This window comes from Oncorhynchus nerka, unplaced genomic scaffold, assembly GCF_034236695.1.
Source record: "Oncorhynchus nerka isolate Pitt River unplaced genomic scaffold, Oner_Uvic_2.0 unplaced_scaffold_899, whole genome shotgun sequence".
NCBI lineage: Eukaryota > Metazoa > Chordata > Actinopteri > Salmoniformes > Salmonidae > Oncorhynchus > Oncorhynchus nerka.
This window is the reverse complement of record NW_027040399.1, coordinates 207,474-234,687: the sequence shown is the minus strand read 5'-3', so window position 1 is coordinate 234,687 and position 27,214 is coordinate 207,474. Positions and strand designations below refer to the sequence as shown.

At 42.4% G+C, this 27,214-nt stretch overlaps 1 protein-coding gene and 1 long non-coding RNA gene across 2 annotated transcripts in view; both read right to left on the bottom strand.

Annotated features, from left to right (window-relative positions):
• Window positions 1-27,214, bottom strand: part of LOC135570757 (uncharacterized) — a 91,196-nt gene that overhangs the window by 5,409 nt on the left and 58,573 nt on the right. The window lies entirely within an intron of this gene.
• On the bottom strand, window positions 1,104-18,240 carry LOC135570754 (CD5 antigen-like). Its single transcript, XM_065016725.1, has 8 exons — window positions 17,653-18,240; window positions 4,808-4,837; window positions 4,271-4,576; window positions 3,543-3,848; window positions 3,139-3,417; window positions 2,052-2,372; window positions 1,860-1,948; window positions 1,104-1,740 (listed from the first exon to the last, which is right to left on the bottom strand). Exons 1-8 carry the CDS (start codon window positions 17,693-17,695, stop codon window positions 1,606-1,608), a joined length of 1,509 nt encoding a protein of 502 aa, XP_064872797.1. The 5' UTR covers window positions 17,696-18,240; the 3' UTR covers window positions 1,104-1,605.

Sequence of the window (27,214 nt, the reverse complement as noted above, 5' to 3'; positions counted from 1 at the left end):
TAGTCTGTCCAAGAGGGGAATCACACAGACTGATCTCAGTTAATTCATACTGTATGTTGTAGTCTGTCCAAGAGGGGAATCACACAGACTGATCTCAGTTAATTCATACTGTATGTTGTAGTCTGTCTAATAATTAAATCACACAAGACTGACAGCCTGTAATTTTATTAAAAGCATTCAGTTGATTACATGGCAGTTTAGAGAGCAACATCATAACACTAATCTACATCATAATCAATATAACATTTATAATCAATAACATCATTATCTCTATACTACTAACAACATAACACTAATCTACATCATAATCAATATCATAACATTTATAATCAATAACATCATTATCTCTATACTACTAACAACATCACACTAATCTACATCATAATCAATATCATAACATTTATAATCAATAACATCATTATCTCTATACTACTAACAACATAACACTAATCTACATCATAATCAATATCATAACATTTATAATCAATAACATCATTATCTCTATACTACTAACATCATAACACTAATCTACATCATAATCAATATCATAACGTTTATAATCAATAACATCATGAGAGGTAAACAACAACAAACCCCTTTATTAAAAAATGTTTCAAAATACAAAGAATGAACAGATGATTATAATAATACCTGGACTAATAATGGAAACACTTCAAGATAAAGAATCTAAGAGACACTAAATAAGATAAAGAATCTAAGAGACACTAAATAAGACAAAGACATGAAGACAAAAGCAAAAATCAATACATTCTGGACACAAAACAGACGTAATTGAGATCTCTTAAAATAATTAAAGCCACATGTTACCCAAAACCCCATGTTACCCAAACCCCATGTTACCCAAACCCCATGTTACCCCCATGTTACCCAAACCCCATGTTACCCAAACCCCATGTTACCCAAACCCCATGTTACCCCCATGTTACCCAAACCCCATGTTACCCCCATGTTACCCAAACCCCATGTTACCCCCATGTTACCCAAACCCCATGTTACCCAAACCCCATGTTACCAAAAACCACATGTTACCCAAAACCACATGTTACCAAAACCCCATGTTACCCAAAACCCCATGTTACCCAAACCCCATGTTACCCAACCCCATGTTACCCAAACCCCATGTTACCAAAACCACATGTTACCCAAAACCCCATGTTACCAAAACCCCATGTTACCCAAAACCCCATGTTACCCCAAACCCCATGTTACCCAAAACCCCATGTTACCCAAAACCCCATGTTACCCAAAACCCCATGTTACCCCAAAACCCCATGTTACCAAAACCCCATGTTACCCAAAACCCCATGTTACCCCAAAACCCCATGTTACCAAAACCCCATGTTACCCAGAACCCCATGTTTCTCTGGTGGTAAAAACCAAACTAAATGAATAATGGTGGTTGCAGTCACTCCTTTTAGATTTCTTCCAAGGTTCTAGAAAGATAAACTAATTCTGAACTTGTTATTAAAATTAGAACCACTTCAGGTTTATCACCACATTTTAAACACCAGTACACAGCTGACCATCGACTTAAAACACAAAACTGACCTAAGATCAGCATGTAGGGTCAGCTTCATTCTACTCCTACTCCGTCCCCTGGGCTGCTCTCTCCTCTCCCGGTCCAGCTTCAGCTCTGGAGCTCAGAGAGACCATCTCCATGGCATTGACATCAAGATCCATGCTGCTCACCCTGTTCACTCTCTTCTGCCTCCTGGTGGGCTAGAGAGACACAGCACCAACAGTCAGGCATTTACTCTCTAGTATCTCCATTCTCCCTCTCCCCCTCACCCTCTCCCTCTAGTTTAAATGACTTGTAACGTCCGAGTAAATGTCTTTACCTTGTAGTACAGGTAGGAGGTGGTGATGGCTGTCAGTAGGATCAGCAGCACTACAACGTGTCTGATGATGAAGGCTGGCAGAGGAGAGGCTGCAAACAGAAACACCTTTGATGAGGGGACTGATCATCATCACATAGATCTGTGGGAAATCTGTCAATGACAAAGTTATAAGTCTGGTTCCTGTTCAGTTACCTGTGATGGCGAGGGGGAGGAGCTCACTCTCAGAGGAGAAGTTATGAGAGAAAACATAATTGTCATAAACACAGCTGTAGTTCCCTTGGTGGGAGTCATCTGCAGCAGGGAAGAGGAAGGCAGCAGAGTGATTGACAGCTGGCTGGATCTGGGTTCTGTTGGAGCCGGTGAACGTGAGGAGGAAGGAGCCTCCTGGGTACTGTGGCTGAGTGGAGCAGGTGATGGTGAAGTTGTAGCCCCTGAACATCTCAGGCCCCTGGTGGCCCCTGGAGACCCCTCCCATTGGGTTAGTCAGGAAGATATCAGGCTGGACCAGGAGATCTGTAACAATAAAAGAGAACAAGAAAAACCTCTTCAACTAGTTTCCTATAGATATGACAATAACATCAGCATGTAACAGTGCCAGCCACCCTCCCTCACAGGGCAACATGAGTAGTGGGCCTACAGTCACTGAGACAACATATGTTGATATCAGGCTGAAGCAGGACATCTGGAACAATAGGAGAGAAAAAATGTCATTTAGATATGACAATAACATGACATGTGACAGTGGTAGTGAGTAGAGACGTTCACTGAGATAACACTCACATACAAAAGCATTCTGGGATATTTAAGTGGTATTTGATTCCTACTTGACTGAGTGATCTATTTAGTAAAGCAGACTGACAAGTTAAACAGTCATCATGAGAGGTGCAGAGGAAGTTGTATGAATGAAGGAAATCAGTTGAAAATAATTATAATATGTTGATATTTCCTGATTAGATCACTGTGAGTCCAGGAAGGAGATATAATACATGGACAAAAGTATGTGGAACTCAGCAGTGAGTTTTGAAATCAAGGTATTGGTATTTTGACACTTTATGCGATGTCCGTTCTGTGAATTTGCAGCTGAGCCGTTGTTGCTCCTTGACGTGCCACGTTAAGTCACTGAGCTCTTCAGTAAGGCCATTCTACTGCCAGTGTTTGTCTATGGAGATTACATGGTGGTGTGCTCAATTTTATACACCTGTCAGCAACAGGTGGGCTGAAATAGCCAAATCCACAAATGTCCACATACTTTTGGCCATATAGTATATCTTGTTATTACCTGAGCAGATCACTGTGAGTCCAGGAAGGAGATCATAACTTGTCAAACACTCCCTCAGTGAAGACTCAGATCCAGAACAGGAAACTCCAAACCCTCTAGTGGTGTCTCCAGGAAGTACTGAAACAGTGGATCCACATCCCAGCTGTCTACACACTACTGCAGCTACATTCTCATGTTTCTTGTCTACAGATCCCACAGTCCTCCACTCTCCCTGGTCGTACCGCTCCACTCCACCAGCACAGCGACTGCCTCCTCCCACCAGCCTCACATCATCAGGCTCTGAGAAAATAAAAGAGAGAGACAGTAATCTTACTATTTTCTCACTAAAGCACACCTATATTGTCTCTCATATTCTTCACTCCAGGTGAGAAACAATGTTGATTGAGTGACAAACTGTTTCTTACCTGAGCAGGTGAGTCCAACAGCATTACCAGGTAGGCAGGTGTTGTGTTTTCTGTCTGAGGTGTCACAGTCCAGGAGAAGGGACTCTTTGCCTTTACACTGGAACTCTTTATCCCAGGTCTGACCCTCACCTTCTCCATAGAGCCCCCCCTGTAGAGCTGCAGGAGCCCCACAGCCAACATCCCTACAGACTACCTCTGCATCCTGCCGGTCAAAGTCAGCTTCACACACTGAGGCCCAGGACTGATTGGACTTCACCTCCACTCTCCCAGAGCAGAGACCAGCTCCACCCACAAGCCGCACAGACTCTGGAGAAAAAGAGTTGGTTGAACATTCAATCAGTTTTGTTGATGACACTGTCGAGGACTAAACACAAATATGTTGGATAAAATATAGTAGTTTGCTATGTTTGATAATGTAAGAGGTAGAAATGGGTTCTTAGTCACTCAGGATCGGGTTGGGAATAATACAGGCAGGAGACAGGAATAAGTTCACTTCACTTTATAGAAAATAAACAGCTGGACATCCATCAGGCAGCTTCACTTCAGTACCATCTGAACTACAATGATCTGCCCATGAACATCTCCCATAAACCAATATGACAAACACAAATATAATGTTTAAATACATCTGACATCTCTATTTATATGAAACTAAACACACATAAAACATGATACAAGTAATATTATATAATGTACAAATACATCTCTCAATATTACCAGCCTCTTACCTGAACAGATCACATGATGATAATATCTACCATCACAGGCACCAGATCCTTCTAAGTTGACACACTGTCTAATAGAAGACTCATGTTCACTGCAAATCCAAATTCTGACTCCTCTTCTTCCATATTCAATCAGAGGTCCTCTAGATTCAGCTACAGGATTCCCACAGTCCAGGTCTCTACACACAACCTTAGTCTCTCTCATGCTCCACCCACCAGTACATACACCTGACCACTCTCCTCTGTAGAAGACTTCCACTGTCCCAGAACAGGAAGTGGTCCCATTCACCAGTCTGACTGAGTATTCAGCTGTAAACAGCAGAGAGGAAAACACAGTGGTGAGGACAGATGATGACAGTGATTCTGTTATTCTAACAGCAGTGATGCTTTGTGGTTGACAAGTATAAGTAGTTCCATAAAACACTACTTGTTATTGGGGTTTAGAATGGTTTGTATGGACACATGAATTTCTCCATGTGGGATAATAAAGTTGACCAATATTGAACTGCTATAATCACTGTAGATTTATACTCTACCTACCTGGTGGACTGACACTTTGAGCCTGGAGATCTGAGGAGAAAGAGAGAGACAGAGGAGAAAGAGACAGAGGAGAAAGAGAGAGACAGAGAGAAACAAAGGAGAAAGGGAGGAGTCAGAGGAAGAGAGAGACAGAGGTTAAATGAACATCAACATGACCTTTCATGATGTGATGGGGAAGACAGGCTTATCGTTGGTATGGTGCAACTACACCCATGTGTACATACACTATATATACAAAAGTATGTGGACACCCCTTCAAATGAGTGGATTCTATTTCAGCCACACTCCTGCCTGACAGTATAAAATCAAGCACTCAGCCATGCAATCTCCATAGACAAACATTGTCAGTAGAATGGCCTTAATGAAGAGATCAGTGACTTTCAACATGGCACCATCATAGGATGCCACCTTCCCAAGTCAGATTGTCAAATTTAATAATCCCCCAAATCCTCTACTCCCCTCTCCTTCTCTCCACCTTTTCCTCTCCCCCTCTCCCCCTCTCCTCTTTTCCCCCCTTCTTTACTCTTCTCTCACTCTCCTCTTCCTCCCCTCTCATCTTCTCACTAGACTACACATACACACTATATAAACACTCACTAGACTACACATACACACTATATAAACACTCACTAGACTACACATACACACTACAAACACTCACTAGACTACACATACACACTACAAACACTCACTAGACTACACATACACACTATATAAACACTCACTAGACTACACATACACACTATATAAACACTCACTAGACTACACATACACACTATATAAACACTCACTAGACTACACATACACACTATATAAACAGTGATGTCATTATGGGGTATATTATGGGGTATAGTGATGTTATTATGGGGTATAGTGATGTCATTATGGGGTATAGTGATGTCATTATGGGGTATAGTGATGTCATTATGGGGTATAGTGATGTCATTATGGGGTATAGTGATGTCATTATGGGGTATAGTGATGTCATTATGGGGTATAGTGATGTTATTATGGGGTATAGTGATGTCATTATGGGGTATAGTGATGTCATTATGGGGTATAGTGATGTCATTATGGGGTATAGTGATGTCATTATGGGGTATAGTGATGTTATTATGTGGTATAGTGATGTCATTATGGGGTATAGTGATGTCATTATGGGGTATAGTGATGTTATTATGGGGTATAGTGATGTTATTATGGGGTATAGTGATGTCGTTATGGGGTATAGTGATGTTATTATGGGGTATAGTGATGTCATTATGGGGTATAGTGATGTCATTATGGGGTATAGTGATGTTATTATGGGGTATAGTGATGTCATTAAGGCTGTAACATATCAAAATGTGTTAAAAGTCAAGAGGTCTGAATACTTTCTGAATGCACTTTTTCACAACCAGTAAATGTTAAACTTTCATTCAAATATTTTCTCATGAATGTTGATTAACGGTCATTTCAATTAAAATTGCTACACTTGATCAACAAGCTGTTTTATTTCATAACATTTATGATTTTGTCCATTTTTTTATTGTTCTGTCAATTTAATTATTGTCTTTTGTTTGAATGTGAGCATGTCTTTATTGTCATTCCTGTCTATTATGAGTGATGACGCCTCAGTACGCATGGAAGTAGGCTACTTTTCCTGTTATGAGTGATGACGCCTCAGTACGCATAGAAGTAGGCTACTTTTCCTATTATGAGTGATGACGCCTCAGTACGCATGGAAGTAGGCTACTTTTCCTATTATGAGTGATGACGCCTCAGTACGCATAGAAGTAGGCTACTTTTCCTGTTATGAGTGATGACGCCTCAGTACGCATGGAAGTAGGCTACTTTTCCTGTTATGAGTGATGACGCCTCAGTACGCATGGAAGTAGGCTACTTTTCCTGTTATGAGTGATGACGCCTCAGTACGCATGGAAGTAGGCTACTTTTCCTATTATGAGTGATGACGCCTCAGTACGCATGGAAGTAGGCTACTTTTCCTGTTATGAGTGATGACGCCTCAGTACGCATGGAAGTAGGCTACTTTTCCTGTTATGAGTGATGACGCCTCAGTACGCATGGAAGTAGGCTACTTTTCCTGTTATGAGTGATGACGCCTCAGTACGCATGGAAGTAGGATACTTTTCCTGGTTGTTAATGGGTTCTAAAAGTGGGGATGTTTTATTATCTTAAATTACCAGAACCAAAGAACTATTTTGTTTTACAGAAAACCACAGAACCAATACAGCAATATAGGCCTATACTCAACTTGTTCAGGATAGGGGGCGAATTGTGTGCCCATAGTAAACTGCATAAAAATCTGTCCTAAATTGCTAATATATGCAAATGATTATATTATTGGATAGAAAACACTCTGAAGCTTCTAAAACCGTTTGAATTATGTCTGTGAGTATAACAAAACTCACAGGGCAGGCAATCTTCCAAACTAGTTTTGAGATCCTGAAAGTTGGGGCAACTTTGACGTCATCGCCCCCTCCCTTCCCAACAAGTTATGGATCTGGAAACACTTCCTATGTCTTCCACTAGATGTCCTCATTTAGTAGAGCTTTTAATTGTGCAAATGCTGTGAACTTTGACCCAATGAGGCGAAAAACTTTGAGTGTCGCGAGGATTTCCATGTATGTTAGGGCGCGCTTTGGGCACAGAGCTTCCTTTGTTCCCTGAGGGGAACCCCTCGCTTTAACAGGTTTTAACACAGCAGGATCACATTTGGTATTCATCAACCTCAGACTTAAATATCAGTGTTCCAAGAACCTCCACCAGGGGAACTGTAGACTCCTCAAACGGTCCACCACCTTCTCCCAAACTGCCTTCTCATACAAACCAATAAAGACATGGTATGGTCTCACCTCAACATGGATCTAGTCCAATCAGGCGTGTCTCACCTCAACATGGGTCTAGTCCAATCAGATGTGTCTCACCTCAACATGGATCTAGTCCAATCAGGCGTGTCTCACCTCAACATGGATCTAGTCCAATCAGATGTGTCTCACCTCAACATGGATCTAGTCCAATCAGATGTGTTCACACTGATATTGCTCTAAAAGGCAACAGTGATTTTTTTAATGACACAGAATAAACACTAAAAAGCGCATTACATTTAAATAGCTGTAATAACTTAGCTCTGTACACTATTCTGATTAGATGCTATTTAATGCTGAGTTTGGACACAGGTTTCTATAGGAACACTAAGACACCTGGACCACATATTGAGATGTGCCTTTAGTTAAGTAAATCAGTTGATACATAATGTGACAGTTGTAGGACTGTTAACAAAGAAAAGTAATCCAGAACTTTCTCTTGTAAATTTATATAGGCTACAGTAAGTTATATTCTTCCATTTTAAATAACAGGTTCTCCCTCCATCTATAATCATCAGGTCTGCTTGCAGATGAACAGAATGTCTTGGAAAGACAGACCTTTAGACCTCATAGTTCTGTCCAATACATTGTGGATTTTTTATTATTTATTCTTTCCTTACAAGTTGGGATTTAAATTGATGATGTCTCAGTGAAAATGGTATATATATATATATATATATATTATGAAAACAATTTAGAAAACTTCACTCAAATCCTGTTAAAATGTATATAGAGGTATTAGTCTCATGCTAGAGTATATAAATGATATTCTTCCATTTTAAACAGCCTAACAGGCTCCACCATCTCTAATGATCTGGTCTGCTTGATGATGAACAAAACGTAGACCACAGGATGATTATTATATGACGACCACATCTCTGTACCCCTCACACACAATCCATGTTTGGCAGATGCTCTTCACACACAATCCATGTTTGGCAGATGCTCTTCACACACAATCCATGTTTGGCAGATGCTCTTTACACACAATCCATGTTTGGCAGATGCTCTTTTCATTTACAATTGAACCCTTAGCCTACAATTTCTACGGCCGTGTGGAAATCTGTAACGTCAGATCAGTTTGGCCTGTAAACGATGGAAAGATGAGACTCAGGAACACGATGATGTTCTCCGTTTTGCTCTATGGCCCCCTAAGCATCGTCTGAGGTCATACAGTCCATCTGCCAACTTCTGTCTGTAGTGTCAGAACCGTTTGAACGACACACTAACATGACCCCACTATGGAAAGGTGAGTCTCTCAGGAACACAGACAGGTTGTTGTGATCTAGGACACACTAACATGACCCCACTATGGAAAGGTGAGTCTTTCAGGAACACAGACAGGTTGTTGTGATCTAGGACACACTAACATGACCCCACTATGGAAAGGTGAGTCTCTCAGGAACACAGACAGGTTGTTGTGATCTAGGACACACTAACATGACCCCACTATGGAAAGGTGAGTCTCTCAGGAACACAGACAGGTTGTTGTGATCTAGGACACACTAACATGACCCCACTATGGAAAGGTGAGTCTCTCAGGAACACATACAGGTTGATGTGATCTAGGACACACTAACATGACCCCACTATGGAAAGGTGAGTCTCTCAGGAACACATACAGGTTGTTGTGATCTAGGACACACTAACATGACCCCACTATGGAAAGGTGAGTCTCTCAGGAACACAGACAGGTTGTTGTGATCTAGGACACACTAACATGACCTCCACTATGGAAAGGTGAGTCTCTCAGGAACACAGACAGGTTGTTGTGATCTAGGACACACCATCATGACCCGCTATGGAAAGGTGAGTCTCTCAGGAACACAGACAGGTTGTTGTGATCTAGGACACACTAACATGACCCCACTATGGAAAGGTGAGTCTCTCAGGAACACAGACAGGTTGTTGTGATCTAGGACACACTAACATGACCCCACTATGGAAAGGTGAGTCTCTCAGGAACACAGACAGGTTGTTGTGATCTAGGACACACTAACATGACCCCACTATGGAAAGGTGAGTCTCTCAGGAACACAGACAGGTTGTTGTGATCTAGGACACACTAACATGACCCCACTATGGAAAGGTGAGTCTCTCAGGAACACAGACAGGTTGTTGTGATCTAGGACACCCACAAGCTTTACAAGACTCGTCTGAAGGTCTCCTGGTACCAGTTTAACACATTTATGGAAGTATATATGGAGAGTTTAGTTCCAAACAATAAGGGGTTAAATAATGTCAAATATTAATATGAGTTTCCTGATCTTTCTTATATCTCCCAGATACAAAACATTTTTTTCCCCCAAAATAAAAAAAATCCCAAGACTATTTCGCCCTAAACAGACATTTTTTCCCCCTTTATTTTACTAGACAAGTCAGTTAAGAACAAATTCTTATTTTCAATGACGTCCTAGGAACAGTGGGTTAACTGCCTGTTCAGGGCAGAACGACAGATTTGTACCTTGTCAGCTCGGGGGTTTGAACTTGCAACCTTCCGGTTACTAGTCCAACACTCTAACCTACCCTGCCGCCCCATTACATGGTGACAGACTATCTGATAGAAAACTGAGGAAAACATGTACAATATAGAAATGAAGTGAGCATAGCCTTGCTATTGAGAAAGGATTGAAACAGGCAGAGAGAAGACAGGCTATGTGCCCACTGCCCACAAAATCAGTTGGATACTGAGCTGTACTTCCTAACCTCCTGACAAATGTAGAACGATATAAGAGACACATATTTCCCTCAGATTACAAAGACCCCAAAATATAATATTGTTATCTGTTAGGTGAAATACCACAGTGTGTAATCATGTCAGCAGAATGTGTGACCTGTTGTGATGAGAACAGGGTAACTAATGGAGAACAAACACCACAGTAAATAAAACCTAGGACTAGATGTATCACTTTAGTTAATTTCCCTTAAAATGTGTACTTCTACTAGTTGTACACACAGATCACACTCTCCTACACACACCAGCTGACTGAGAGGACCTTAGTGGAGCCAGCTGGTTGAGAAGGCCCTAGTGGAACCATCTGGTTGAGAGGGCCCTAGTGGTACCATCTGGTTGAGAGGGCCATAGTGGAACCATCTGGTTGAGAGGGCCCTAGTGGAACCATCTGGTTGAGAGGGCCCTAGTGGTACCATCTGGTTGAGAGGGCCATAGTGGAACCATCTGGTTGAGAGGGCCATAGTGGAACCATCTGGTTGAGAGGGCCATAGTGGAACCATCTGGTTGAGAGGGCCATAGTGGAACCATCTGGTTGAGAGGGCCATAGTGGAACCATCTGGTTGAGATGGCCCTAGTGGAACCATCTGGTTGAGAGGGCCCTAGTGGAACCATCTGGTTGAGATGGCCCTAGTGGAACCATCTGGTTGAGAGGGCCCTAGTGGTACCATCTGGTTGAGAGGGCCCTAGTGGAACCATCTGGTTGAGATGGCCCTAGTGGAACCATCTGGTTGAGATGGCCCTAGTGGAACCATCTGGTTGAGAAGGCCATAGTGGTACCATCTGGTTGAGAAGGCCCTAGTGGAACCATCTGGTTGAGAGGGCCCTAGTGGAACCATCTGGTTGAGAAGGCCATAGTGGAACCATCTGGTTGAGAAGGCCATAGTGGAACCATCTGGTTGAGAAGGCCATAGTGGAACCATCTGGTTGAGAGGGCCATAGTGGAACCATCTGGTTGAGAAGGCCCTAGTGGTACCATCTGGTTGAGAAGGCCCTAGTGGAACCATCTGGTTGAGAAGGCCCTAGTGGTACCGGTGTACCGGTGCAGAGTCAATGTGCGGGTCACCGGTGTCAAGGTAATTGAGGTAATATTTACATGTAGGTAGAGTTATTAAAGTGACTATACATAGATAATAACAGAGAGTAGCAGCAGAGTAGGCGAAGGGGGGGACAATGCAAATAGTCTGGGTAGCCATTTGATTAGATGACTCAGTGATGTACTGGGCCGTACGCACTACCCTCTATAGTGTCATGCGGTCAGAGGTCGATCAGTTGCCATACCAGGCAGTGATGCAACCCGTCAGGATGCTCTCGATGGTGCAGCTGTAGAACCTTTTGAGGATCTGAGTACCCATGCCAAATCTTTTCAGGCTTCTTTTTTTCGTGCCTGCTTCACGACTGTCTTTGTGTGATTGGACCATGTTAGTTTGTTGGTGATGTGGACACCAAGGAACTTGAAGCTCTCAACCTGCTCCACTACAGCCCCGTTGATGAGAATGGGGGCGTCCTCGGTCCTCCTTTCCTGTCTTTCACAATCATCGCCTTTGTCTTGATCACGTTGAGTGAGAGATTGTTGTCCTGGCAGCACACGGCCAGGTCTCTGACCTCCTCCCTATAGGCTGTCGCACTGTTGTCAGTGATCAGGCCTACCGCTGTTGTGTCATCGGCAAACTTAATGATGGTGTTGTAGTCATGCCTCGGCGTGCAGTCATGAGTGAACAGGGAGTACAGGAGGGGACTGAGCACACAGCCCCCGTGTTGAGGATCAGTACAGGAGGGGACTGAGCACACAGCCCCCGTGTTGAGGATCAGTACAGGAGGGGACTGAGCACACAGCCCCCGTGTTGAGGATCAGTACAGGAGGGGACTGAGCACACAGCCCCCGTGTTGAGGATCAGCGTGGAGGATGTGTTGTGACCTACCCTTACCACCTGGGGGGCGGCCCGTCTTACCACCTGTTGTTACCTACCCTTACCACCTGTTGCTACCTACCCTCACCACCTGGGGGCGGCCCGTCAGGAAGTCCAGGATCCAGTTGTAGGGGGAGGTGTTCAGTCCCAGGGTCCTTAGCTTAGTGATGAGCTTTGAGGGCACTATGGTGTTGAACGCTGAGCTGTAGTCAATGAATAGCATTCACACATAGGTGTTCCTTTTGTCCAGGTGGGAAAGGGCAGTGTGGAGTTCAATAGAGATTGCATCATCTGTGGATCTGTTGGGGCGGTATGGAAATTGCAGTGGGTCTCGGGTTTCTGGGATAATGGTGTTGATGTGAGCCAGGACCAGCCTTTCAAATCACTTCATGGCTACAGACGTGAGAGCTACCGGTCGGTAGTCATTTAGGCAGGTTACCTTGGTGTTCTTAGACACAGGGACTATGGTGGTCTGATTGAAACACGTGGTGGATCTAATTTAATACATTTGCTTCTGTCTGAATTTCATTATTTAAAAAACAAAGGTCAGGGGTCAAGCTGAGCCAGACCAAGATTGAAAAAGATTGCTGGTTGTGATGACATCACTGGTGAGAAGTCAGTTCTGAAAAGATATTCAGTTGACTGCATGTTATTCTGTCAGCCCTATCTCTGTTGACATCTCCCTCTCTCCTCCCCTTCCCTCTCTTCATATCCCCTCCTCCTCTGTCCCATAGACACATCAAGTAGTTTGGGTGTGTAGAAATACAGATAAACCTAGGGTATGGCTAAATGGGGTGTGTAGAAATACAGCTAAACCTAGGGTATGGCTAAATGGGATGTGTAGAAATACAGATAAACCTAGGGTATGGCTAAATGGGGTGTGTAGAAATACAGATAAACCTAGGGTATGGCTAAATGGGGTGTGTAGAAATACAGATAAACCTAGGGTATGGCTAAATGGGGTGTGTAGAAATACAGATAAACCTAGGGTATGGCTAAATGGGGTGTGTCGAATCCCTCCACCAGTTGAAGCTAATTTACTATAAACTCGAAAGTAGTATTTGGAGAACAGCAAAAACTAACAGAAATGCCCCCAGACATTCACTATTTAACTGTACTAGAATGCTTAAAAGACGGCAAAATGTTTTATATCAGTTATCGGTATGGTTTCTTTTTGGCAAGGAAAATATTGATATCGGTATCGGCCAAAAATGTACTATCGGTGCTTCCCTAATAATAAGGTTGGTAACAAGATGGAAAATCGTTGTGGAAATCTGTTGCAGCTCAAGTCGACTACAACATCCACAATGCAATGCTCTCTGTGTGGGCTGGCTGACTGGCTAAATGTATCTACACACAATAATACCAAAGACAATATCAGCATGTGAAGTAGCTAACTAGCTGTTAAATCACCTAAACAAACTGCACTATCAATTTAGGAGTCTCCAATCTCACCATGTTCAACCTGCAGATCGATGTGTCTCCCAGAGTGGAGTTTAAATCACAACGGCAGATTTCACGGAGTGAATGGGAGTCTACTGGGCGCTAGCTCAAAAACCCAACATTAACACGAATTTAGTCAACAAGAAGTACAACATTACCAGTCTTTTCCGAGATGTGAGGTAATTAACTTACTATCTGTAGTATCGTATAGCTTTGGAATCGTGGCATTACGTGCCGAAGAAGAAAATAGGCACATTTCTCGACATACAGTATACTGACTATGAGAAGGAATTGCGTGACGATTATCTTAACCTGTTAGTCCTATAGGGGCATTATTTCATTTTGGATAAAAAGACGTGCCCGTTTTAAGCGCAATATTTTGTCACGAAAAGATGCTCGACTATGCTTGGAATTGATAGTTTTGGAAAGAAGACACTCTTACGTTTCCAGAACTGCAAAGATTTTCACTGTGAGTGCCTTATAACAAAAGCTTCAGGCAAAACCAAGATGTTTGAGCGACCAGGAAATGAACAGGATTTCTGAAGCTACGTTTTCCATGATCGCCTTATATGGCTGTGAATGCGACAGGAATGAACGGACACTTTCTGTCGTTTCCCCAAGGTGTCTGCAGCATTGTGACGTATTTGTAGGCATATCATTGGAAGATTGACCATAAGAGACTACAATTGCCAAGTGTCCCGCACGGTGTCTGCGTGGAAATTGGTGTGCAAAAGTCAGCTACCAGTATTTTTCCATCCGAATCAGAGAAGAATGCAGGCTTCCAGGATCGGCATTTCAATGAAGAGATATATGACAAAACACCTTGAGGATTGATTCAAACAACGTTTTCCATGTTTCAGTCGATATTATGGAGTTAATTCGGAAAAAAGTTCGACGTGTAGGTCACTGAATTTTCGGTTAGTTTCGGTAGCCAAATGCATAGTAACAAAACGGAACGATGTGTCCTACACAAGAATCTTTCAGGAAAAACTGGACATCTGCTATGTAACTGAGAGTCTCCTCATTGAAACATCTGAAGTTCTTCAAAGGTAAATTATTTTATTTGATTCCTTTGCTGGTTTTTGTGAATATGTTGCGTGCTAAATGCTAACGCTAAATGCTAAGCTAGCTATCACCACTCTTACACAAATTATTGATTTTCTCTGGTTCTAAAGCATATTTTGAAAATCTGAGACGACAGGATTGTTAAGAAAAGGATAAGCTTGAGAGCAGGCATATTTATTTCATTTCATTTGCGATTTTTAGAAATCGCTAACGTTGCGTTATGGTAATGAGCTTGAGGCTGTAGTAACGATACCGCATGCGGGATGGGGCGGACTAACCGCGTGACACAGCATGACAACCTGAACGTGATTGGTCAACAGTCTGCTGGGAAGGGCGTGATATATTGTTTCATCAAATTGGATTCCTATCTCCTTTTCTATAATGTCTCTGGCAAAGGCACCATGCAATGCATCCTGGACTAAAGAGGCAGACAAATAGGAGAAACGTGTTAGACCCTCCGTTAAATTACCAGTTTCTCAAGGCAGGAATATCACAAAAGTATGATCAATGGCTTCATTTTCTCATGTGCTTCCCACCTACATTGTTGCTCTGCATTCAGAGATGTTCCTAATGATGTCTGCACCCAAATCATTTTGCCAGTCTTTATAATTCACCAGGCAAAGGAAACATTCTGTGAATACTGAAGCATTGCATCAACAAGGTGTCTCTGATAATATTGAAACATTGTATAAATGAACGATGAGGCTCGGAGAAACTGAAACATTTAGTATCAACAAGACAACTCTGATAATATTCACATTGCAACATAGTAGTCAACACGGAGGCAGCACGGGCCAGCTGGTCTGTCTGATATTATTGTGTTGAATACGCAGCATCTGGGTGCTCATTACATACTAAAAACAGCCCTACATCCACACTATAACTACATCATTTAGTTGACCTTTTAATGACCTTATGCCAACAATATTGATCTGTTCATCTTTTAATTCAGAAAGATGGACAAGTAGCACTGATGGAAAGATGTGGAAATGCATTATACCAGAGGTAGGTAGACTACAGGTAGGGATTAGGATGCAGACAGAGAAACACTGATGGAGTGAGAGGTGGAAATGCATTATACCAGAGGTAGGTAGACTACAGGTAGGGATTAGGATGCAGACAGAGAAACACTGATGGAGTGAGAGGTGGAAATGCATTATACCAGAGGTAGGTAAACTACAGGTAGGGATTAGGATGCAGACAGAGAGAGGTAGACTACAGGTAGGGATGAGGATGCAGACAGAGGATGATGATGTAGTCCTATTGTTTTATTTAACTAGGCAAGTCAGCTAAGAACAAATTCATATTTACATTGACAAACTAGGAACAGTGGGTTAACTACCTTATTCATGGGCAGAACAACAGATTTCTACCTTGTCAGCACAGGGATTCGATCTAGCAACCTTTTAGTTACTGGCCCAACACTTTAACTACTAGGCTACCTGCCGCCCCTATAAGCAAAAAGTGTATTTTTGGCTCCCAATAGAAGGCTATATATCAAACTGCTTATACAGTACTGGACCACTAGGGTGAAAAAATGTTCCCGGAAGTTTACAAAAAATTATAAATTACATATTTGTATTTTGTTTTATTTTTGTGGGGGAGCTGCAGCACCCACATCATGCCTCCTTCCCTCAGCTATACTCTGTCTCCTCCCCTCCTCTCCTCTCCTCTCCTCTCCTCTCCTCTCCTCTCCTCTCCTCTCCTCTCCTCTCCTCTCCTCTGCCCTCCCCACCCCTCCTCTCCTCTCCTCTGCCCTCCCCACCCCTCCCCTCCTCTCTCTCTCCTCTGCCCTTCCCACCCCCTCCTTCCCTCAGCTATACTCTGTCTCCTCCCCTCCTCTCTCTCTCTCTCCTCTGCCCTCCCCACCCCCGCCCCTCCTCTCCTCTCCTCTCCTCTGCCCTCCCCACCCCCTCCTTCCCTCAGCTATACTCTGTCTCTCCTCCCCTCTTCTCTCCTCTGCCCTCCCCACCCCCCCCCTCCCTCTCTCTCTCCTCTGCCCTCCCCACCCCCTCCTTCCCTCAGCTATACTCTGTCTCCTCCCCTCTCTCTCTCCTCTTCTCTCCTCTGCCCTCCCCACCCCCTCCCTCCCCTCTCTCTCCTCTGCCCTCCCCACCCCCTCCTTCCCTCAGCTATACTCTGTCTCCTCCCCTCTCTCTCTCCTCTTCTCTCCTCTGCCCTCCCCACCCCCTCCCCTCCTCTCTCTCTCCTCTCCTCTGCCCTCCCCACCCCTCCCCCCCTCTCTCTCTCCTCTCCTCTGCCCTCCCCACCCCTCCCCTCTCTCTCTCTCTCCTCTCCTCTGCCCTCCCCACCCCCTCCCCTCCTCTCTCTCTCCTCTCCTCTACCCTCCCCACCCCCTCCTCTCTCTCTCCTCTGCCCTCCCCACCCCCCTCCTTTCTCTCTCTCGTTCTCTCTCTCTTCCTGACATGTAGCATCAGGCCTGTTGATCTTAACTCAGGTCACAGACCTCTGCCATCTACACTCCCCCTTCTCCTACTCTAACATAACACCAATATTAAATATAATACATCAAATATACACTTAACTCTTTCATTTACATAGAGACAGATACAGTCAATCATTGACACACTGAATATACAACAGTCAGATGCATGACACCATCACAACTTAACTGACATTAGTGCCTGTCCCCAGATGGACAGTTAGACTACAGTAAAGTACATTTACAGGTGATCACATCATTGTCCTGCTTTGAGACACATTTTTACTGTCTGCTTCCAGTTGTATGTTATTTTACTAACCCTGCAAATGGTAAAATATCTTACAATATTACTGTCACACGTGTATATCAGTATAACAGCATCTTACCTCTGCTCCACAACAGGGTCATCAGTACCACTGCAGGTATCATATCTGTCTCTAACTGGGGCTCCACTGACGAAACAAGTCTACTGTCATGAAGAGAGGACTGAAGAGTGAGAAATACTGCTAGGCTATATGACTTCTATCTCATTACTTCCTTACTTCTATGACGTGACAAACCTTTAAGCAGATAAGATCAGTTAAACCCACCAACATACAGGAAACACTGACATTAGAAAAACTCCACAGGAAACTGCTGGCAGAGCAGCAAAGTTACACATAGTTGTCCTATAACATCACAAGTTCACAGCTGATTATATACATGTGGTCACTACCTGGTGGTATGATCACCTACGTCAATGTATGTGTGTATCAATAAGCTGAGGTTACCTTATAAAGTAACCTGGTACAGTAGCTTCTCTGAATTCATTAGCATTGACCACTGTCACACAATATCAACATGTCAAAACCAGACAGTGGTTACTTCTCTTTATCTAGTTTCAGTTTGACTCAGACCCAGCCTGCAAGCACACTCTCACAACAGCGAGGGCCTAACCACAAAGACTAATATAGACTCAGACCCAGCCTGCAAGCAGACTCTCACAACAGCGAGGGCCTAACCACAAAGACTAATATAGACTCAGACCCAGCCTGCAAGCACACTCTCACATCAGCCAGGGCCTAACCACAAAGACTAATATAGATGCTTGTACAACGTATTGTGACAAGAGATAAAAAGAATCTGCCCACTCCATCAAACAATGGGTACAACAACACAGGGCATTCACGGGACCTCATGGAACCACGGACCGCACCTGCAGAAACTGGACAAGCACCTGTAGAAACTGGACAACAGGGGGAAGCAGAGGAGATACCTATCATAGACTTCTCCCAGCTGACGCTTGACATACCCCCTACGCCACATCCAGTGGTAGAAACAACCAGCTGGTATGATTGAGTAGAATCAGCCAACAGTAACACGGAAGCAGCAATGTGAGAGTCAGTAGTGCATGACCTTAAATGGTAATAATAGGAAGCAGCAATGTGAGAGTCAGTAGTGCATGACCTTAAATGGTAATAATAGGAAGCAGCAATGTGAGAGTCAGTAGTGCATGACCTTAAATGGTAATAATAGGAAGCAGCAATGTGAGAGTCAGTAGTGCATGACCTTAAATGGTAATAATAGGAAGCAGCAATGTGAGAGTCAGTAGTGCATGACCTTAAATGGTAATAATAGGAAGCAGCAATGTGAGAGTCAGTAGTGCATGACCTTAAATGGTAATAATAGGAAGCAGCAATGTGAGAGTCAGTAGTGCATGACCTTAAATGGTAATAATAGGAAGCAGCAATGTGAGAGTCAGTAGTGCATGACCTTAAATGGTAATAATAGGAAGCAGCAATGTGAGAGTCAGTAGTGCATGACCTTACATGGTAATAATAGGAAGCAGCAATGTGAGAGTCATTAGTGCATGACCTTAAATGGTAATAATAGGAAGCAGCAATGTGAGAGTCAGTAGTGCATGACCTTAAATGGTAATAATAGGAAGCAGCAATGTGAGAGTCAGTAGTGCATGACCTTAAATGGTAATAATAGGAAGCAGCAATGTGAGAGTCAGTAGTGCATGACCTTAAATGGTAATAATAGGAAGCAGCAATGTGAGTCAGTGATGACCTTAAAGTAGGAAGCAGCAGTAGTGCATGACCTTAAATGGTAATAATAGGAAGCAGCAATGTGAGAGTCAGTAGTGCATGACCTTGAACGGTAATAATAGGAAGCAGCAATGTGAGAGTCAGTAGTGCATGACCTTAAATGGTAATAATAGGAAGCAGCAATGTGAGAGTCAGTAGTGCATGACCTTGAACGGTAATAATAGGAAGCAGCAATGTGAGAGTCAGTAGTGCATGACCTTAAATGGTAATAATAGGAAGCAGCAATGTGAGTCAGTAGTGCATGACCTTAAATGGTAATAATAGGAAGCAGCAATGTGAGAGTCAGTAGTGCATGACCTTAAATGGTAATAATAGGAAGCAGCAATGTGAGTCAGTAGTGCATGACCTTAAATGGTAATAATAGGAAGCAGCAATGTGAGAGTCAGTAGTGCATGACCTTAAATGGTAATAATAGGAAGCAGCAATGTGAGAGTCAGTAGTGCATGACCTTAAATGGTAATAATAGGAAGCAGCAATGTGAGAGTCAGTAGTGCATGACCTTAAATGGTAATAATAGGAAGCAGCAATGTGAGAGTCAGTAGTGCATGACCTTAAATGGTAATAATAGGAAGCAGCAATGTGAGAGTCAGTAGTGCATGACCTTAAATGGTAATAATAGGAAGCAGCAATGTGAGAGTCAGTAGTGCATGACCTTAAATGGTAATAATAGGAAGCAGCAAACAACCGCCATCGATACAATACAGATTTCCACTCTGTCAATTAGATGACACAATTCTGTATACTTCTGGCCCCTCCTTGGACACTGTGTTAACTAACCTCCAGACGAGCTTCAATGCCATACAACTCTCCTTCTGTGGCCTCCAACTGTTCTTAAATGGTGACAATAACACTTGGTAGACTATATAACTTCTACATCCATGGTGGTGACATTAACACTTGGTAGACTATATAACTTCTACATCCATGGTGGTGACATTAACACTTGGTAGACTATATAACTTCTACATCCATGGTGGTGATATTAACACTTGGTAGACTATATAACTTCTACATCCATGGTAGTGACATTAACACTTGGTAGACTATATAACTTCTACATCCATGGTGGTGACATTAACACTTGGTAGACTATATAACTTCTACATCCATGGTGGTGACATTAACACTTGGTAGGCTATATAACTTCTACATCCATGGTGGTGACATTAACACTTGGTAGACTATATAACTTCTACATCCATGGTGGTGACATTAACACTTGGTAGACTATATAACTTCTACATCCATGGTGGTGACATTAACACTTGGTAGACTATATAACTTCTACATCCATGGTGGTGACATTAACACTTGGTAGACTATATAACTTCTACATTCATGGTGGTGACATTAACACTTGGTAGACTATATAACTTCTACATCCATGGTGGTGACATTAACACTTGGTAGACTATATAACTTAAACATGTAGTGACATTAACACTTGGTAGACTATATAACTTAAACATTCATGGTGGTGACATTAACACTTGGTAGACTATATAACTTAAACATGTAGTGACATTAACACTTGGTAGACTATATAACTTCTACATCCATGGTGGTGACATTAACACTTGGTAGACTATATAACTTCTACATTCATGGTGGTGACATTAACACTTGGTAGACTATATAACTTCTACATTCATGGTGGTGACATTAACACTTGGTAGGCTATATAACTTCTACATCCATGGTAGTGACATTAACACTTGGTAGACTATATAACTTCTACATCCATGGTGGTGATATTAACACTTGGTAGACTATATAACTTCTACATCCATGGTGGTGATATTAACACTTGGTAGACTATATAACTTCTACATCCATGGTGGTGATATTAACACTTGGTAGACTATATAACTTCTACATTCATGGTGGTGACATTAACACTTGGTAGACTATATAACTTCTATATTCATGGTGGTGATATTAACACTTGGTAGACTATATAACTTCTACATTCATGGTGGTGATGTCGGGGCAGGTTCCTTGTTCTTTGTCAATCATTTGCTAATTGGTGAAATCAGCAATCAGACAATATCTTTAAGTAAATCAATCATTCATTTATTAATGTGGTTGCAGACAGAAGTTGACAACGGGAACACAGCATGTATGTTTCAGAGTAAGTTCTGCAACCCACCTAAGGGCACAGCTGATTATATACATGTGGTCACTACCTGGTGGTATGATCACCTACGTCAATGTATGTGTGTATCAATAAGCTGAGGTTACCTTATAAAGTAACCTGGTACAGTAGCTTCTGTGAATTCATTAGCATTGTCCACTGTCACACAATATCAACATGTCAAAACCAGACAGTGGTTACTTCTCTTTATCTAGTTTCAGTCTGACTCAGACCCAGCCTGCAAGGCCACTCTCACAACAGCGAGGGCCTAACCACAAAGACTAATATAGACTCAGACCCAGCCTGCAAGCCCACTCTCACATCAGCCAGGGCTTAACCAGAAAGACTAATATAGACTCAGACCCAGCCTGCAAGCCCACTCTCACATCAGCCAGGGCCTAACCACAAAGACTAATATAGACTCAGACCCAGCCTGCAAGCCCACTCTCACATCAGCCAGGGCCTAACCACAAAGACTAATATAGACTCAGACCCAGCCTGCAAGCCCACTCTCACATTAGCCAGGGCCTAACCACAAAGACTAATATAGACTCAGACCCAGCCTGCAAGCAGACTCTCACAACAGCGAGGGCCTAACCACAAAGACTAATATAGACTCAGACCCAGCCTGCAAGCCCACTCTCACATTAGCCAGGGCCTAACCACAAAGACTAATATAGACTCAGACCCAGCCTGCAAGCCCACTCTCACAACAGCCAGGGCCTAACCACAAAGACTAATATAGACTCAGACCTAGCCTGCAAGCCCACTCTCACATCAGCCAGGGCCTAACCACAAAGACTAATATAGATGCTTGTACAACGTATAGTGGCAGAGTTTTAGACACATAGAATCAGTATCTATTATAAGGCCTGCAGCAAAACAGATGAATCTTCAAGTCCCCTTAATCACTAATGGGGAGGGTCTTTGGGACCCAACCTCTACAATGACATTAACACTTGGTAGAATATAGAACTTTTACAATTAAACATATTGGTTGTCCCTGTTGGGTAGCAACTTCACCAGCTTGTTGTTGTTGTTCTGAAGCATCTTGTGTGATGTTGGTCTTGAGGGGAGAAGGTGAGAGAAGATGGATTCTATTCATATGCTGTCCAGCTTCTGAAGAACGTATGGTGCTAGAATGGAGAGGAGATCAGTAAACAACAGAATGTATGGTGCTAGAATGGAGAGGAGCTCAGTAAACAACAGAACGTATGGTGCTAGAATGGAGAGGAGCTCAGTAAACAACAGAACGTATGGTGCTAGAATGGAGAGGAGATCAGTAAACAACAGAACGTATGGTGCTAGAATGGAGAGGAGATCAGTAAACAACAGAACGTATGGTGCTAGAATGGAGAGGAGATCAGTAAACAACAGAACGTATGGTGCTAGAATGGAGAGGAGATCAGTAAACAACAGAACGTATGGTGCTAGAATGGAGAGGAGATCAGTAAACAACATAACGTATGGTGCTAGAATGGAGAGGAGATCAGTAAACGACAGAACGTATGGTGCTAGAATGGAGAGGAGATCAGTAAACAACAGAACGTATGGTGCTAGAATGGAGGGGAGATCAGTAAACAACAGAACGTATGGTGCTAGAATGGAGAGGAGATCAGTAAACAACAGAACGTATGGTGCTAGAATGGAGAGGAGATCAGTAAACAACAGAACGTATGGTGCTAGTATGAAGAGGTGAGGAGGTCAATAAACAGTATATTTAGATTCTCTCCACAACTAGACAGTTACAGTACATTTGACATTAAAGTAAAATCCTAATTGTATATGTACTTACCTATATAGACACACTTCCCAGGTTTGACAGACAAAAACTTGCTACAAAGACTATTTTCCTGACTGTCTCTACTGATGGCCTTTAACAGCAGAATAAAATAAGTGGGATATTTAAACAGCACTGAAACAGAGTAGGTTGCTAGTTGACGATGTGTTGTAAATTGTTTCAATGCTTCCGTCTACAGATCTTCTAATGTATTGTAATACCACATGTACCAATACAGTAGAATAGACAGTGACACTGTGTAATGATACAATGACCCTCCATCCAATGCTGCTGTTGTGCAACATTGTGACGCCACTGACATGTTTACAGGTTGCCATGCCGACGAAAGAGAAGGTGTTTTCATTCTGTAACAAGGCCTTCACTTCAGTCTGGATGGCTGGTTGACTGCAGACAGGTTACACAGTATCAGTGGAGGTGTCAGGCTGTTTCTGCTCTCCTCCCAACTACTAATGGAATTGTCCTGCCAATGCAACGTATGAAAATGTATCCAGTCACTACTGTAAGTCTCTCTGGATAAGAGCGTCTGCTAAATGACTCACATGTTCAATGTAATGTTCAGTTTGACAATATCAATGGAATAAACCAAAGCAGAGCCATGTATTTAGATATGAACAGATTTCTCGATTGAGGATCATGTCAGTTTTTAGCTACGTTATTAGCTGTTTTGCTCACCAAAGGCGTAACAAAGTGAAACTGTTGATGTCAAAGCCTCAGTTCCGGGAGAGTAGTGGGTGAAACCATTCACCTCAGGAAAAGGGGTGATATAAATAAAGTTTCCTGTCATTATGTGTTACTGAATTCATTAAGATATTTGCTGCCATTGTAGTAATGTTGGTAATACGAGAGATCTTCGGACCTACCATTTTTGTATAATTTTCTTTGAAAGAACAACTAGTGTGTTTTGAGTGCTTCTCCCCTATTTGGGAAGTTGGTCTGCCCGCTCCTCAGTCTGACAGATATTCTGAGAGCAGGTTCGAGTCCTCTTCCTCTGTACATAAAAACTGTTTCAAACTGTATAACACAATAGTGGTTTTGGAAAACTGGTTCATATATCCTAAAGTCAATAGCGAATGTGGCTCTGTAGATATTTATTTAGCCGTTCATGAATTGAAGACCTATTTCAGCCAGTTAACCAAGTTGTTGCTGTCTTAGCTAGCCGTGTTAATGACGAGCTAACGAGCACCGTTGGTCTCTGCACTACAATGTCACGCTAGTTATTACCAGCAGGTGATTTACTAGCAGGTGACTTTTTGAAATATTAAGTGAATGTTTATTTTCTTACTACCTTAAAAGGTTTATATAAAAGGGTTGTACTTGTGCTCTGTATTTATGGATTAATATCAATTCACATTGAGGGTTTGTATCAATAACGTTACTGTTGTTCCTATCTAACAGATATCTTGTGTCCTACCTAACCATGTATCACTACTGTTGTTCCTATCTAACAGATATCTTGTGTCCTACCTAACCATGTATCACTACTGTTGTTCCTATCTAACAGATATCTTGTGTCCTACCTAACCATGTGTCACTACTGTTGCTCTGTGTGTCTGTACTAAAAATAAATAAATTCTGAAACCTGTTTCTTCGTCAGTTTCTCTGTTTCAATAATAGTAACACTATTATCCTACTGAACAGTACAGCTTGGGTTGGTCTACTATTATCCTACTGAACAGTACAGCTTGGGTTGGTCTACTATTATCCTACTGAACAGTACAGCTTGGGTTGGTCTACTATTATCCTACTGAACAGTACAGCTTGGGTTGGTCTACTATTATCCTACTGAACAGTACAGCTTGGGTTGGTCTACTATTATCCTACTGAACAGTACAGCTTGGGTTGATCTACTATTATTCTACTGAACAGTACAGCTTGGGTTGGTCTACTATTATCCTACTGAACAGTACAGCTTGGGTTGGTCTACTATTATCCTACTGAACAGTACAGCTTGGGTTGGTCTACTATTATCCTACTGAACAGTACAGCTTGGGTTGGTCTACTATTATTCTACTGAACAGTACAGCTTGGGTTGGTCTACTATTATCCTACTGAACAGTACAGCTTGGGTTGGTCTACTATTATCCTACTGAACAGTACTGCTTGGGTTGGTCTACTATTATCCTACTGAACAGTACAGCTTGGGTTGGTCTGACTGTGAAAGACCAATATGGGATTCATCATTTAGGTCATTCAGAGTGTATCACTGTTTCTCGTGCTTTTCACACAGGTTGCCTTTCCTTCTCTGGGCCGTTTGGAAAATGTTTTACTAAATTAGAGTACTGAATACCCACTTCTCCAGGCACCACGACACCACTGACCTACACAACAGCTTTCAACATACCAGTATTTAGTTTGGAAACATTCAAATCTGTCAAAATACTAGTATTTAGTTTGGAAACATTCAAATCTGTCAAAATACTAGTATTTAGTTTGGAAACATTCAAATCTGTCAAAATACTAGTATTTAGTTTGGAAACATTCAAATCTTTCAAAATACTAGTATTTAGTTTGGAAACATTCAAATCTGTCAAAATACTAGTATTTAGTTTGGAAACATTCAAATCTGTCAAAATACTAGTATTTAGTTTGGAAACATTCAAATCTGTCAAAATACTAGTATTTAGTTTGGAAACTTTTTTTTTAAATGCTGGTATAAATTATACAATATTAAAATACTTCAAATGATTTTGTCTTTGCAGGGGGACTCTAATTTAGAATAAAATAATCTGATGATGTGCTGCCAGTATATTATCCTGGTGCGAGGATAAAGGTAATCCAGCATGTACTCTTGAATAATGTATGGTGTCCTGTGAGGTACACATTGCACATATACGGAGTGAGGAAGATCAACAAGAGGTGTTTTCCACCAGGGGGCGACAAACGCCAGTTAATGTTCCAGAATAGAGCACCATGGAATGTTTTGGCTACCTTTACCAAATGTCAATTTGGAGATCCTCCGGCATGGGCCAGGGGTTCGTCCCAAATGTCTTTCCTGCTTCCTGAAGTGTGCACTCATTCACTACTCCCCATAAAGTGTATTAACATTGGATTGGTGAAGGCGAAGGTTATAGCATGAGTTTCCATACCAATCAATTCCTGTCAAATCCTGTCCATGAAGGGAGGTGAACAAGCACACACTTTGGGAGGAAGGAGAGGTTATTGGGGCACAGACCAGGTATGTAGATGTTTCCCCAGCCAGGTACCACTACAACAAATACCAGTCAATCAATATATCATCAAATCCTTTATGATGAGCCAATTTGACTTCAGGTGTTTCAGTGGTGGTCTGGAACAAAATCCTGCAAAGCCTGTATCTCTCCAGGGTTGGTGGGTGACTGTATCTCTCCAGGGTTGGTGGGTGACTGTATCTCTCCAGGGTTGGTGGGTGACTGTATCTCTCCAGGGTTGGTGGGTGACTATCTCTCTAGGGTTGGTGGGTGACTGTATCTCTCCAGGGTTGGTGGGTGACTGTATCTCTCTAGGGTTGGTGGGTGAGACAATCAGAGAGAGAGAGAGAAATACAGACAATAAGAGAGACACAGAGAGAGAGAGACACACAGACAGAGAGAGACATACAAAGAGTCCCCTAAGCAAACTGGACCTGGTGCTCTGTTCACAAACAGACCCCACAGAGCCCCAGGACAGCAAACACATTAGGCCCAACCAAATCATGAGAAAAAAAGAGAATTACTTGACACATTGGAGAGTATTATCAAAAAAAGATCAAACTAGAATGCTGTTTAGCCCTAAACTGAGAGTACACAGTGGCCGAATACCTGACCACTATGACTGACCCACACTTAAGGAAAGCTTTGACTATGTACAGACTCAGTGAGCATAGCTTTGCTATTGAGAAAGGCCACCGTAGGCAGAACTCAAATCAAATTGTATTAGTTACGAGCCCCTAACCAACAATGCAGTTA